Here is a 13,720-nt window from a genome sequence, read left to right on the forward strand (position 1 = left end):
TTAATAAAGAATAAAACTCACAATAATGTGACTGAAACAAATCACTAATAACACAAAATGAGAGGTGAAACTGGACAACATTTTAATCTGTCATGAACCATTACTTTACAATGGTGTAGGACGGACCAGATGATCCTCTAATCTCATCTCTACTTTGTAAATTAATGAAATGATATTTATCATTTATGTAACTGTTTCACTGTAAATATACAAATAAATGTAGTCCACAAACCTGATCAAAGTAGATGAAAAATGGGTTGAACACAGTGACGTTGAATTTTGAATCTGAAGCTACTTTCCGGAATGCCTCCATCATGTCTTTGTCTGCATTTGCATCAAGTATCTTGTACGTCTGGACTATAAACCTGGAAGCAATGATGCGAGTGCTGTTTTCATTGAATTTGACGTCCTGGGCAAATGGATTGGCTGGACCTGACAGGTACAGCTGGGAAAGACAAATAGAATTATCACCATTAATTTTGTACATTTGACAGAAAATTAAAATATAAAATGTTTCTTTTGTGTGTGCAAGGACTTTCATTACAACTGCAGTACAGAACTTAAAATACAAAGCCAATTCCTTACTACAATCAAATTACATCTGTGGCTCATTCTTTATGTGCATACTCTTATGGGGAGGCCTAGATGCTGTTAGTGCTTTAGGTCTAAGGAAATGAAGCTACCCTCCCCTTCCTCAAATCGAACCTGATAACCTTCTGTTCCCAAGATGCTGTATAATTTTTGTGAATATAATAATATACACAGTATTTATTTCTTTTACAGATATACTTGTCAGTTGCCATTATTCTGTACTGTTTCTCTATCACTATCACCTCTCCCATTTTTCATCACCCTGTCTCCCCAGTATCTTTCAGTGTGTGTATTTGGTATCTTTTAAAAGATTATTTTATGTAGTACTCTATACTGCATTCCACTGCAAATCTCACTCTGATAAATTCCCTTGTTAAATCCGGTCAATTGTTACATCTTTTAGAACTGACCATTGTAGTTGCAACAGTCTTTACTCTACCTGCAGATAAACAACAACAAAACTATTTCCATAAAATGGACTACAGTACATTATACAATTAGGGAAATTGACATATATAAATTTATAGAAAATTCTTTATCACACAAGACATTTTGGGCAGCCTTAAAACTAAATTTTGATTACTAGTATAATGAGATAAGAGTACGTACTAGTTTATATTATATTGGAGGTATCCAGTAATTCAATAAAACATCTGATGAGTGATACACTAAGGATGAAACTAGGTGCCTTAGTTAAAGGAATGATGGAACAAAAACAGGAACAATATTGGATGCAATATAGGGTTTTAGGTTTTCAGGAATTTTTCAGCAATAAATTGTTAGGATCACATTAAGGTAGGGTGGTGTTTTATAGCAGTAGTTTTGAAGTGGCTGGCAAATAGAGAGAGATTGGAATCTTCAGGGAGAGATTTCCATATTTTTGGTCCTTTTATGCCCATTGAGTTTTTACAAAAGTTGAGCTGGACACAGGGAATAACAAAGATATTTTTGTGTCTAGTATTAAGCCTACAAGTTCTGTTGCAACTATCAAGAGTATCAGGGCTGGACTGATATTAGAATTGATTGGCCTGCTAAACAGAGCAATAAAGCTGTTGACAAGTGTACCTGCTGAAGCTGCCGACACAAAAAATGTTCAGATTTATAACTGATTCGGGAAGCTATCAGGTGATGTAGGTGAAGGCTTTATAGCTGCATGCTTCCTCTCTCCTACCCTTCAAAGAGGATGCACTGATGTTGAAGGGCTCTTAATCCAAAGAATCAGAGCTATCCTCTTCCTGGATAAAGCCTGACTATCCTTCCCCTCTCTCCACTCCTCCATGATTTGTGGGTTTTGCATTTTCTCAAAAATATAATAAAAAATAATTATACTACCCTTGCAGAGCATTTCACATTCAACCATTGTTTCATTCTCAGTAAACACGAGGGCTGCCTCTTGTTGGGTCTCGAGTCATTCCCATGATTCGGTCTGCTTGTGGACTAACAATAGTACAGGTTCTTCACTCTCCCACAAGCAATTATCCCTTTCCAGTTCCTTTCATTATTAATTGCTTCACTGACTTTCAGTAGCAGAGAATAAGTGGTTTTCTAAGAAGTTAAATGATACTTCTAGCCATTTTCACTTCATCGCTGGCTATTGCAGGACACAGTTCTTTTGAGACTTAACTGGACAAAGTAAACTCAGTTTTGGTCATCTAAGAAGAGGGTGTCCTGGGACACTGCATGATTTTCAAAGTCCAAACAGCTATCAAACTTTTTTGGGTTTTAACTTTATTTTCAAGTCTTTCTAAAGCTCTGTTCTATATACTATATATTTCTATAATAGTACTGTCTTAAATGGAGACACTATCAATGAACTTACATCCATTACTGATCTCTATTTTATTTACTTGTACTCGTATTAATAATAATAATGTTTATTTCTTTTTAAAGGTGACAATGTGTAATTACAATTTTGATTTGCTAAGTACAAAGATAGCCACTATCATGCCGAGGTACTTCGAGCAAACTAATCCTAATACATAGTAACTAATTAAAACTAGGTAAGATAATAGTATATAGTAATTATTACTTAAAACTAAACATAGAATAGTGGTTAGCTGTTTTACAATCTTGTTTGGACTTAATCTTATGTATACTTAGTACAAAATCTAATTTACCAGGAATGGTGCAGGTGGTAATATTTTATGGAATGGCAGAATTAAAAGTCAGGAGGTCACATGATAAAACTAGCCAGCAGATGTTTGGTTGATTTGGTTAGTATTGTGCAATAAGATGATTTTTTAGCAGAGTCCTAAATTTATAAGTTGTCTGGGGATCCTTGACTTGTTCCGGTAGCGAGTTCCAGATCTTTGGGCCTTTTATGTGCATACGTTCTTGCATAGCGAGAGTTTTACTCGAGGGATGTTGAAAAGGACCTTATGCCTTGTATTGTGACTGTGCATTCTGTTGTAACTGTCGAGTAGTAGTTTTACGGGGGGGGGGGGGGGTACAGGGGAGTTTAAAGTTCTGTATATGTAGTAGGCACAATAATAAGAGTGTATTTCTTGTATATTTATCAAGTTGAGTCCTCTGAAAAGTGGTGGGGTGTGCTGTCTAGCACAGGAGCTGGTTATCACCTGCACAGCAGCTTTTTGTTGGATTATTAAGGGTCTCAGGTGGTTGGCTGTGGTAGAGCCCCAGGCACAGACACCATAGGCGAGGTAAGGATATATTAGAGAATGGTACAAGGTAAGGAGAGTCGTTTGTGGTACATAATAGCGTATCTTGGAAAGGATTCCTACTGATTTGGAATTTTTCTTGGCTATGTGATGGGTATGGGACAGAAATTTAAGATTACAGTCAAGGAGAAGACCTAGAAATTTGCCCTCCATGCAACTCAGTATGTTGAGTTGAACATTTGAGGCTCTGTTGCCAAACAGCATGAAGTAAGTTTTTTCTATGTTAAGTGTGAGTTTGTTGGTCATCATCCAAGCATATATCTTTAGCAGTTCATTGTTTACAGTGTTTTCAAGCACAGCTGGGTCTGAATGGGAGTATACACAATACATATGTAGTGTCATCTGCGAATAGAATTGGTGTAAGGAGTTGGGATGCATTGGGGAGATCATTGATGTAGATGAGAAAGAGGAGTGGGCCTAGGACACTACCTTGAGGTACTCCTACAGCTACAGGTTGGATAGTGGAGTTGACTCCATTTGCGTGGACATACTGGTGTCTGTCGTTAAGATAGGATTTTAGGTAGTCAAGAGAATGTCCTCTTATGCCATAATGATTCAGTTTGAGGAGCAAGAGATTGTGGTCAACAATGTCGAATGCTTTTCTTAGGTCGACAAAGAGCCCCAGGGGATATTCATTCTTATCGAGAGTTGTGTATATTAGGTCAAGCATTTGTATAATAGCATCATTCATGCTTTTTTTTTGGTCTAAATCCAAACTGGCATGGGTTAAGTATGTTGTTGGATGTAAGGTAAGAGTAAAGTTGCTTGTGTATTATTTTTTCAAATATCTTGGATAGTAAGGGCAAGTTTGATATGGGTCTGTAATTGTTCAAATCAGTTGGATCTCCACCTTTGTGGATCAGGGTGACCCTTGCTGTCTTGAGTATGGATGGGAAGGTTGAGGATGCTATGGATTTGTTAAACATTGTTGCAATAATGGGCGACAGTTATGGTGCAGCTTTTTTATATATGAATGGTGGCAAGTTATCTAGATCACCTGATTTGTTTTTTAATGATTTAATGATGAGCGAGACTTCAGTGGGATTAATTGGAGCTAGAAATAGAGTGTTTGGATAGTTGCCAGTGAGGTACTCACTCGGATGGGTATTTGAGCTAGGAATTTGACTCGCTAGCTTTGATCCTACGGTAGAGAAGAAGACATTAAATTTGTCGGCCGTGTCTATAGGTTTATTTATTTATTTATTTATTTATTTATTTATTTATTTATAATTTGAGCACACTTACAGAGGTACAAAAAAAAATACAGATAAGAGCAGCATGCCAAAGCCACTTATACTATGCATAGCATTACGGGCTGGCTTAAAATTAACTTAAGATTAACTAAGCAATGATGAAATCAGTGAAAAACATTAATGTAAACTGATTACTATAAAGCACAAGTGAGTATTACAAAGACAGGTCATATGGTTGCATGCATTGTTGTAAATTCAGTAGAATGGAGTATTCTGTTAGGTAGTGAATTTAAAAAATAATAAAGTTAGATTGGGTTTTAGGTTTAACATTTATGTGATATAATTGTGAGAAACATTTAAGATATACAATTTATAAGGTTCAGTTATTCAGTATTTATTTGGTTTTGGGTGAGTAAGTGATCTTTGAGAAGAGACTTGAATTTATAAACAGGTAGTGTTTCTTTTATATTTACAGGTAATGAATTCCAGATTTTAGGGCCTTTTATGTGCATTGAGTTTTTGCATAGCGTGAGATGGACACGAGGAATATCAAAGAGTGATCTGTGCCTTGTGTTATGGTCATGTGTTCTGTTGAGGTTGGCAAGGAGATGTTTGAGGGGAGGGTTAATATCAGAGTTGAGTGTTCTATGTATGTAATAGGTGCAGTAATAAGTATGGATGTTTTGTATGGTGAGTAGGTTGAGTGTATTGAATATTGGTGGAGTGTGCTGCCTGTAGTGAGAATTTGTTATCATTCTAACTGCAGCCTTTTGTTGGGTAATTAGTGGTCTGAGATGGTTACTTGTTGTTGAGCCCCATGCACAAATTCCATAGGTGAGATAGGGGTAAATAAGAGAGTGATATAGGGCCAGGAGGGCTGACTGTGGAGCATAGTACCGTATCTTCGATAGTATGCCTACAGTCTTGGAAATTTTCTTAGAAATTTGTTGTATATGTGTATGAAATTTGAGTCTATTATCAAGGTGGATTCCTAAGAATTTTCCCTCTGTTAGCTTTGTGATAGGTGATCCGTTTATCATTATGTTAAGAGGGACATCTGTAGCTCTGTTACCAAACTGAATGAAGTAGGTTTTGTCAATGTTTAGTGTAAGTTTGTTAGTACTCATCCAGGTAGATATTTTCTGTAATTCAGTATTTACAGTATTGGCTAGCGTGACTGGGCTCGGGTGGGAGAAGACGTATGTTGTGTCATCAGCAAATAGTGTGGGTTTGAGTAATTGAGAAGCATTTGGTAGGTCATTTATGTATAGGAGAAAGAGAAGAGGGCCAAGGACACTTCCCTGTGGGACACCAACTGTAATTGGTTGTGCAGAAGAGTTTGCCCCATTTGCGTACACATATTGGCTTCTGTTGCTGAGGTATGACTTGAGGTAGTTGAGGGAGTGCCCTCTTATACCATAGTGTGATAATTTTACGTGGAGCAAGTCATGGTCAACTGTATCAAAAGCTTTACGTAAGTCAATGAAGATCCCCAGTGGGACTTCTTTTTTCTCTATTGCAGTGTATATATGTTCTAGCATGTGTATAATAGCATCATTAGTATTTTTATTAGGCCTGAATCCAAATTGGCAGGGGTTGAGTATGTTTTGGGAGATAAGGTAGGAGTAGATTCGTTTATGAATTAATTTTTCGAAGATTTTTGAGAGAGGGTGTAAGTTGGATATTGGCCTATAGTTATTCAACTCTGTTTGGTCTCCTCCTTTGTGGATCGGGGTGACCCTTGCTATTTTGAGTACTGTAGGGAAGGTGGAGGATTCAATGGATTTGTTAAAGAGTGTTGCAATGATTGGTGATAGCACTTGTGACACTTTTTTGTATATAAAGGGTGGTAAGGTATTTAAATCTCCTGCCTTGTTTTTTAGTGCGTTGATAATAAGGGAGACTTCGTATGGGTTAGTCGGAGCTAGGAACAGTGTGTTCGGGTAGTTGCCGGTGAGGTAGTCATTTGGTGGGGTATCTGAGCTGGGGATTTTATTGGCAAGGTTTTGTCCTATAGTGGAGAAGAAATCATTGAGTCTGTTTGCTGTTTCTGTTGGTGGGAGTTGGGGTTCATCTGATTTTGCTAATTTTATTTCGCTATTTCGTGATATCTTTTTTGTTCCCAGAATTTCTGATAGGGTTTTCCAGGTCTTTTTTATATCACCTCGTAAGTTGGATAATCTGTTCTCATAATACAATTTTTTTGCCCTTCTTATCAGGCTGGTTAGGATTGACGAGTAACGTTTTGTTTGGTCTCTGGTTATGTGACCCATTCTGTACTGTTTTTCATATTGGTGTTTTGTATTTATGGATTTGAGAATGCTGGGTGTTAGCCAGGGACTGTTCAGTCTCTTAGCTGTCATCTGCTTAGTTTTTTTAGGGCAGTGCTTGTTATAGAGGTATTGAGTCTTTTTTAGAAAATTATTAATACATTCGTCAATATCTGTATTGATTTCTAGCTCAGTGTGCCAATCAATGTTTGCTAATGCTGTTGTGAAGTTATTAATGGCTGCCTCATTGTGAAGTCTGAAGGTGACTTTAGTAGTGTCTTGGGGTAATTTACCAAGAGTTGTTATGAGGAAAGTAGGGTAGTGGTCTGTGGTATTATCTGTAATTATGCCTGATTTTAAAGGGGATATGGTGTTGGTCCAGATGTGGTCAAGTAGGGAAACACTAGTCTCTGTAACTCTTGTAGGTTTTGTTACTGTTGGTAGCAACATACAGTTACTCATTGTGTTTGTGAATTCAGTAACGTGTGGGTCCTGGTCTTGCAGGAGATTTATATTGAAGTCACCTGAGAGTAGTAAGTGATCTTTGTTCATGCGTGCATCAGTTATCATACTTCCTAGGTTTTGACTAAATTGGCTAATGTTTGACTGTGGAACTCTGTAGATGTTTATCAATGTGAGAGGTTTTCGTAGGTATTTGGATTTGAATTTGGCTATTATATATTCCCCATGTTCATCTCTTGTGCAAGTATTAGTGATACATTCTAGTTGGTCTGAGTAGTATATGGCTGTGCCACCCCCTTGTTGGTCTGGCCTACAGTTGTGTATGGCTGTGTAACCAGGAATGGTATAGACATCTGTAGTATCAGGCTTTAGCCAGGTTTCAGTTAGTGTAATGATGGACATATTGGCATGTAAGGAATTTAGTAATGCTATGAGGTCATCGTAATGCTTGCTTAAAGATCTGATATTGTAGTTAAAGATAGTTATGTTGTTGTTGGCACTGAGAAGTGCCTTTGATTGTTCTGCAGTGTAGTAATTACAGTAACTGTTTGATTCATTTAAGTCATTAAATAAGAGGTTGGTATCTGGATCAATGCTTGTAATCATAAGATTTGTAGTGAATCTATAGTTAGAATTAAGTATAAAACAAAGTAAATAGTCTTAAGCTAAAAAATAGCACCTGAATTATTTAACAAATGTAAAATAATGAGCTAAGGTAGTTTTTTTTTTTAAGCTAAAATAAAGGAGACAATATAAAAGGGACTAGTACAAATAAAGTGATGATCAAATAATGGAGCTTGGGAATATGATAGTAGGTAGTACTATAAAATAAATGAGCTTTGGAATATAATGCAAAATTGTGAACTTGTTCTACTTTAGCACCTGAGAATAGCACCTTGATTATTTTAACAATTGTGAATGTATAAGCTAGGGTAGTTATATAAAGCTAAAATAAAGGAGAAAATATATAAGGGACTAAAATTAAGTAATGGTAAACAAAGTTAAATGGACAGATGGTCACTATGAAATAATATTGGTTTAGGAGTAAGATCTGATTTGTAATATTAGATAAATTGAGCAGTTTATTGCACAATAAAAGTAAAAAAAATGAGGTAGTTGGTACTAGCTAGCAAAAGATAGTTTTGGTACTTGCAAAAAAGTAATTGGAATATACACTAATTGAATATACAATGTAAAGTGACTAAAAAAACAAGTAGTGATAAACAAAATTAAATGGACAGGTAAGAAAAAATGAATATTATTAATTTGGAGTAAGATTTGACTTTTAATTTAAAATTATGAGCAATTAATAGCAGTAAGAAAGTTATAGAGTATTGGAGGTAGTTGGCATTAGCTAGTGATGAAAAATAATAAAAATAATAATGTACAATATGATAGTAACGTACACTATATGCACCACACGTATATATGTATTAAGGGCACTTATTTAATCTATTACAGAAATGTCAGCTTTTCTAAGGAAGGTAGAGAAATCATGTTCGTTTGAGATGGTATATTGTGAGGTTCATCTGGTTTAGTTAAGTCTTTCTCTCTCTATTTCCAGTCGGTTTCCTTGAGCCCAAAATTTTGGAGAGGGTTTGCCAGGTACTTTTTATGTCATCTTTCATTTCACTAAATCTATTTTCATAATACATTTGCTTTGATATACGTATTAGTTTTGTTAGTATTGATGTGTATCTTTTAGTAAATTCTTTAGTAATTAAGCCTAATCTGAACTGCTTTTCAATGTGGTGTTTTTTATTAATAGATTTGAGGATACTTCTAGTTAGCCATGGGCTGTTTAGCCTCTTTTCTGTTATCTGTTTCATTTTGACTGGGCAATGTTTGTTGTAGAGGTTTAGGGTTTTATGTAAAAAAATTTTGTATCTTTATCGATATTATTACTGCCATCTAGCTCTCTCTGCCAATCAATGGCACCTAGAGCTAGTTTTAGGTTGTTTATCGATGTCTTGTCATGCAAGCGAAATGAGATCTTTCTTGAGGCAGTTTAGATAAGTTGGTTATGAGAAAGGTAGGATAGTGGTCTGTGGTGTTATCTGTGATTATACCTGCTAGTAGTAGGGAAATTATGTTGGTCCAGATATGGTCGAGTAACGAGGCACTAGTGTCAGAGATTCTTGTTGGCTTTGTTATAATGGGTAGCAATAAGCTGTTGTTCATAGCATTTGTGAAATCAACTACTGGAGGGTCGGTTGCTTGGATAAGGTTGATGTTGCAGTCTCCTGCTAGTATCAGATGGTGTTTATTCAACTCTGACTCAATTATCATCTTTCTAAGGTTATTGCTAAAAGTGTAAGTGTTTGAGTATGGTAGTCTGTAGACTGCACCAACTGCTATAGGTTTCTTAAGTGTTCTTGATGTGAATTTAGCTATTATATATTCGCCATTTTCGTCCCATATATTAGTTGATTTCACACATTCTAGTTCAGAGTAATAGATGGTAGTGCCTCCTCCTGATGGGTCGGGCCTACAGTTATGTATGGCTGTGTAACCAGGTATGGTAAATATGTCTGTCAGATCTTGTCTGAGCCAGGTTTCAGTAAGTATAATGAAATTTATAGTAGCATTTATAGACTTAAGTAATGCAATAAGGTCATCATAGTGTTTACTCAATGATCTAACGCTGTAGTTGAAGACTGTAATGTTCTTGCTGACACTGAGAAGGGTATTAGCTTGACTAGCAGTGTAGTAATGGCAATTACTGTTTGGACTATGTGTGCTGTTCAATAAGAAGTTGATATCAGGATCGATACTTACATTCATAAGGGGTACGTGGAGAAATAGTCACCGATATTAGTAGACATTGTTCGCCACACATTTGCTCCGTCCCTTTTCTCTGCACCTACATTCGCTCTTGTCTTCCCTTCAATTGCCACCTTTCTATGTTCATGTAGCATCTCACTTTCCCCTACCCCCCTGGGAAGTTCCAGCTGTTTGAGTCTGTTCTTTCTCACTCCCTTGCTCAAAAGTCCAACTGCCTACGGTAGCATCCCGCTCTCTTTTTCTTGACCACTTCCACTCTCATTCTCATGCCATCTCAGTGTACACAGATGGCTCTAAGTCTTCTGACGGTGTCGGATTCGCAGCAGTGTTTCCGGACAACATCGTGCGAGGGCATTTACTGTCTTCAACTAGCATTTTTACTGCTGAATTGTATGCCATTCTTGCAGCACTTACCTGTATTGCATCTTTGCCTGTGTCATCATTTGTGGTTGTTTCAGACTCCCTTAGTGCTTTACAGGCTATACAAAAATTTGATACACCTCACCCCCTAGTTCTCCATATCCAACTTTGGTTACGCCGTATCTCTACCAAACATAAAGATATTGTTTTTTGTTGGGTCGACACTGCTGCTGGGTTAGCAGCACATGACCTTCCAGTTTCATATAGAGGTATTCCATTCACGGACTATTTTGCTGTTATAGCTACCCACCTTCACACCTGTTGGCAACAACGTTGGTCTGCTCTGCTCAATAACAAATTTTGTTCTATTAAACCGAGTATAGGTTACTGGCCATCTCCTTGTCATCAGTGTCAAGGTTGGGAGACTACTCTCTCCAGCCTTCGCATTGACCACACTCGTCTTATTCATGGATATCTCATGGAGAGGCGCCCTGCTCCTCTCTGTGAGAATTGTCAGGTTCCAGTATCGGTTGGCCACATTCTGTTAGACTGCCCACTTTATCAACGAGCAAGCAGAATTTACCTCCAACGTCATCTTCACTCTGCTGCTCTCTCTTTACCTTCCCTTCTTGCTGATGGACCCACCTTTCATCCGGACTCTCTCATTGACTTTTTGACAACAACTGACTGACTCCACAAACTCTGATGATGATACCTTCAGCCCTTTCTACCTCAATCTCTTGCTACCCTCTACCCCTGCACCTGCCCCGCTGTTTTCTGTAACCTACTAATCATCCCTCCCCCATTCTGCCGCCCAATACCCTCGCTTCCTTCCCAGCCCTGCAGCGCTGTATAGCCCTTGTGGTTTAGCGCTTCTTTTTGATTATAATAATCATAAGAGTGGTGCATGCATCGTCATGGTGCAAAATGCTGGACAGTCGCAATCTTTCCATTCTTACCTCCATTGACAATATTCCTGTCACGGTTCATAAACACTTCTCTCAGTTCTTGCAGTGGAACCATAATTCTTCCACATACCATTGTTCAATGTGATTTTCTGACTTGTGATGCAGACATTATGGAGCAATTTGAGCTCCAAGACCTCCCAGTTCTTAAAGTGAACACTTGTGTACTACCTTCCCGTGTGTGGAGATGCTTTCTCTGCAATACAGCTTGGTTAACTTTTGGTAGGTAAGACACATAGGCAACATTCAGGCAACTTTATTTCGAAACTTTTTGCCTACACAGTAGGCTTCTTCAGTCGAGTACAGAAAGTAGGCAGGAGCAGTAGATGTGAAGATGATGTAATCAGTCCATCACCAACCTGTCGATATTGTATACCATTTTGATATCCACTCTGTCGGACACTGCAACACAATGGCATCTTGGTACAGAAGAGAAAACACCTCGGTTAACTTTTGACTACCGTGAACTTCCATCCTCTGTTTATACTGAGGACACCATTTACAAGTACGGGAATTGATCCCTACACCACAATAATGTAGAAATTGTTGGAGCTTCAGCTACCTGGCAAAATATTGCAGGTTCATGGCAGAATACCCGGTCTGTTGTGCTGCTGACCATAGCAATACATCCTGCAGCCAACCTCCCTCTTGCCTTAATTGTAATGAGGCTCACCCAGCTTATTCTCTGTTGCCAGGCTTTATTAAAGGAATGAGAAATCCACTGTCTCACTGAGAAAGGTTTCTCTTATGCCTTGGCAGTCTCTCATCTCTGCTTCCAAGGGGAAACTTCCACAGCTTTCTTATTTTAGTTACTAGATGGCCTCCAACCTCGGTGATACCTACAGTCACAACTTCCACAGTCACCTCTGTGTCTAACTCTTTTGCAGCCCTGGGCTCCGAGGTGCCTACTTTGTTAACTCCTATTGTCCTTGCATCTTCTCCCTTGCATGTTTCAATATCTACAGCCTCCCACAACTAAACCATCACCTAGCATCCCTACTTCTCCAAAGTCCAAGTCTCCCTAACCCCTCAGTCATGTATCATTCCTAAACATTTTCTTTTTCCTTTCTCTGAGCCTAGTCCCTTACCTCTTATTGTATCTTTTACTGGTGCGGAGGTTCATCCTGCCCCCTTGTACAGTTCCTTTCTCTCCTGTCCCCTCCCAAGTTACCTCTAACCTCTCGTCCCCCTTCTGTAGTAATTTCCATTGCTTCTCCAATCTTTACATACTCTCCATCTTCTACCTCCGATATCGTACTGCCTACAGCTTTCTTGTCATCCGAAGCTATCCCTGAATATTTCGAAGAGAGAAAACCAATGATGGTCACCAATCCACCTCCCATTACTCATCCTTCACACCTTACTCAAACTTCTATACAACTCCTTTCTTTACAGAGTTCCAGTCCATCGTTCCTTACTAATTTTCCGCTACCTCCACATGGAGGAAAGATAGTATTAACTGAGAGATCACTGAATTAGAGCAAAAACCTAGAGGATGCCACACCAAACAGAAGTACAAAGAGAACTAAAGGCCATACAGGATATTGCAAGAAACCCAAAATATTTCTATTCCTATGCAAAATCCAAGCTAAGAACTACCTGTAGAATTGGACCATTATTGAAAGGAGACTCGTATACTGATGATGAACAGGAATAAGTGAAATTCTAAAAGAACAGTACGAGTCGGTGTTCAAAAACCCACTAAAATGACAGCAAGGTAGAGAATGCAGAAACGTTTTTCACTCCAGCAGAAGGCCGCGCAAATCAACTGACATAGTAATAGTCCCATAGAGAGCATGACATTCAATGGTATGGAAAGAATGAAGAATTCAAAAGAAATACTGTATACAAAACTCAAGAGAATCATCAAATAGAACGAAAGGCACACACGAAAAACTAACGAACTGCCACCTAACAGCAGCCTCACTCCCGAATGCTATCGACCATGTTTCCCATTGAGCCACTACTCATGGATTTAAATTTTCAGGTACTAAAACGCACCAGATTACTTTTACTAGATGTTTAGTTGTCTCTAATACTCCGCTATACCTGTATTGTTCCCAGATCCCTGAACGTGATGTCAGATTTCTCGGTCTTCTGTTTGATCGCCGGCTGTCCTCCTCACATTACCTCCCTGAAAGCAATTTGCCATAGCTGGCTGAAGCTCCTTAAAACCCTCGCTCATCTTTTTTGGGTGGCGGATCGTAGGACTCTCCTTCGACTTCATTCTGCCTAATCTTATAACTAGACTATGGTGACTAGATGTATTCTGCGGCTTCTCCCACAGCTCTTTCTAAACTTAATTCCATTCATCATCAGGGATCATGTTTGTGTCTAGGTGCTTTTTGTTCCTTCCCTGTCGAGAGCCTATATGTAGAGGCGAATATTAGAGCTTTGAACGAATGGCTGGATGTCCA

The 13,720-nt window shown here is 38.3% G+C and overlaps 1 protein-coding gene across 6 annotated transcripts in view; it reads right to left on the bottom strand.

Moving 5' to 3' along the window:
* The window catches only part of LOC128693519 (patched domain-containing protein 3-like), a 518,850-nt gene that overhangs the window by 3,108 nt on the left and 502,022 nt on the right, over positions 1-13,720 (bottom strand). For all 6 annotated transcript variants that reach the window (XM_070097295.1, XM_070097293.1, XM_070097291.1 and 3 more), the window contains one exon: positions 233-445. In XM_070097295.1, the coding sequence (XP_069953396.1) occupies positions 233-445 (213 nt within the window). The remainder of the gene's footprint in view (positions 1-232; positions 446-13,720) is intronic.

This window comes from Cherax quadricarinatus, chromosome 57 (assembly GCF_038502225.1).
Source record: "Cherax quadricarinatus isolate ZL_2023a chromosome 57, ASM3850222v1, whole genome shotgun sequence".
In the NCBI taxonomy this organism is placed as follows: Eukaryota; Metazoa; Arthropoda; class Malacostraca; order Decapoda; family Parastacidae; genus Cherax; species Cherax quadricarinatus.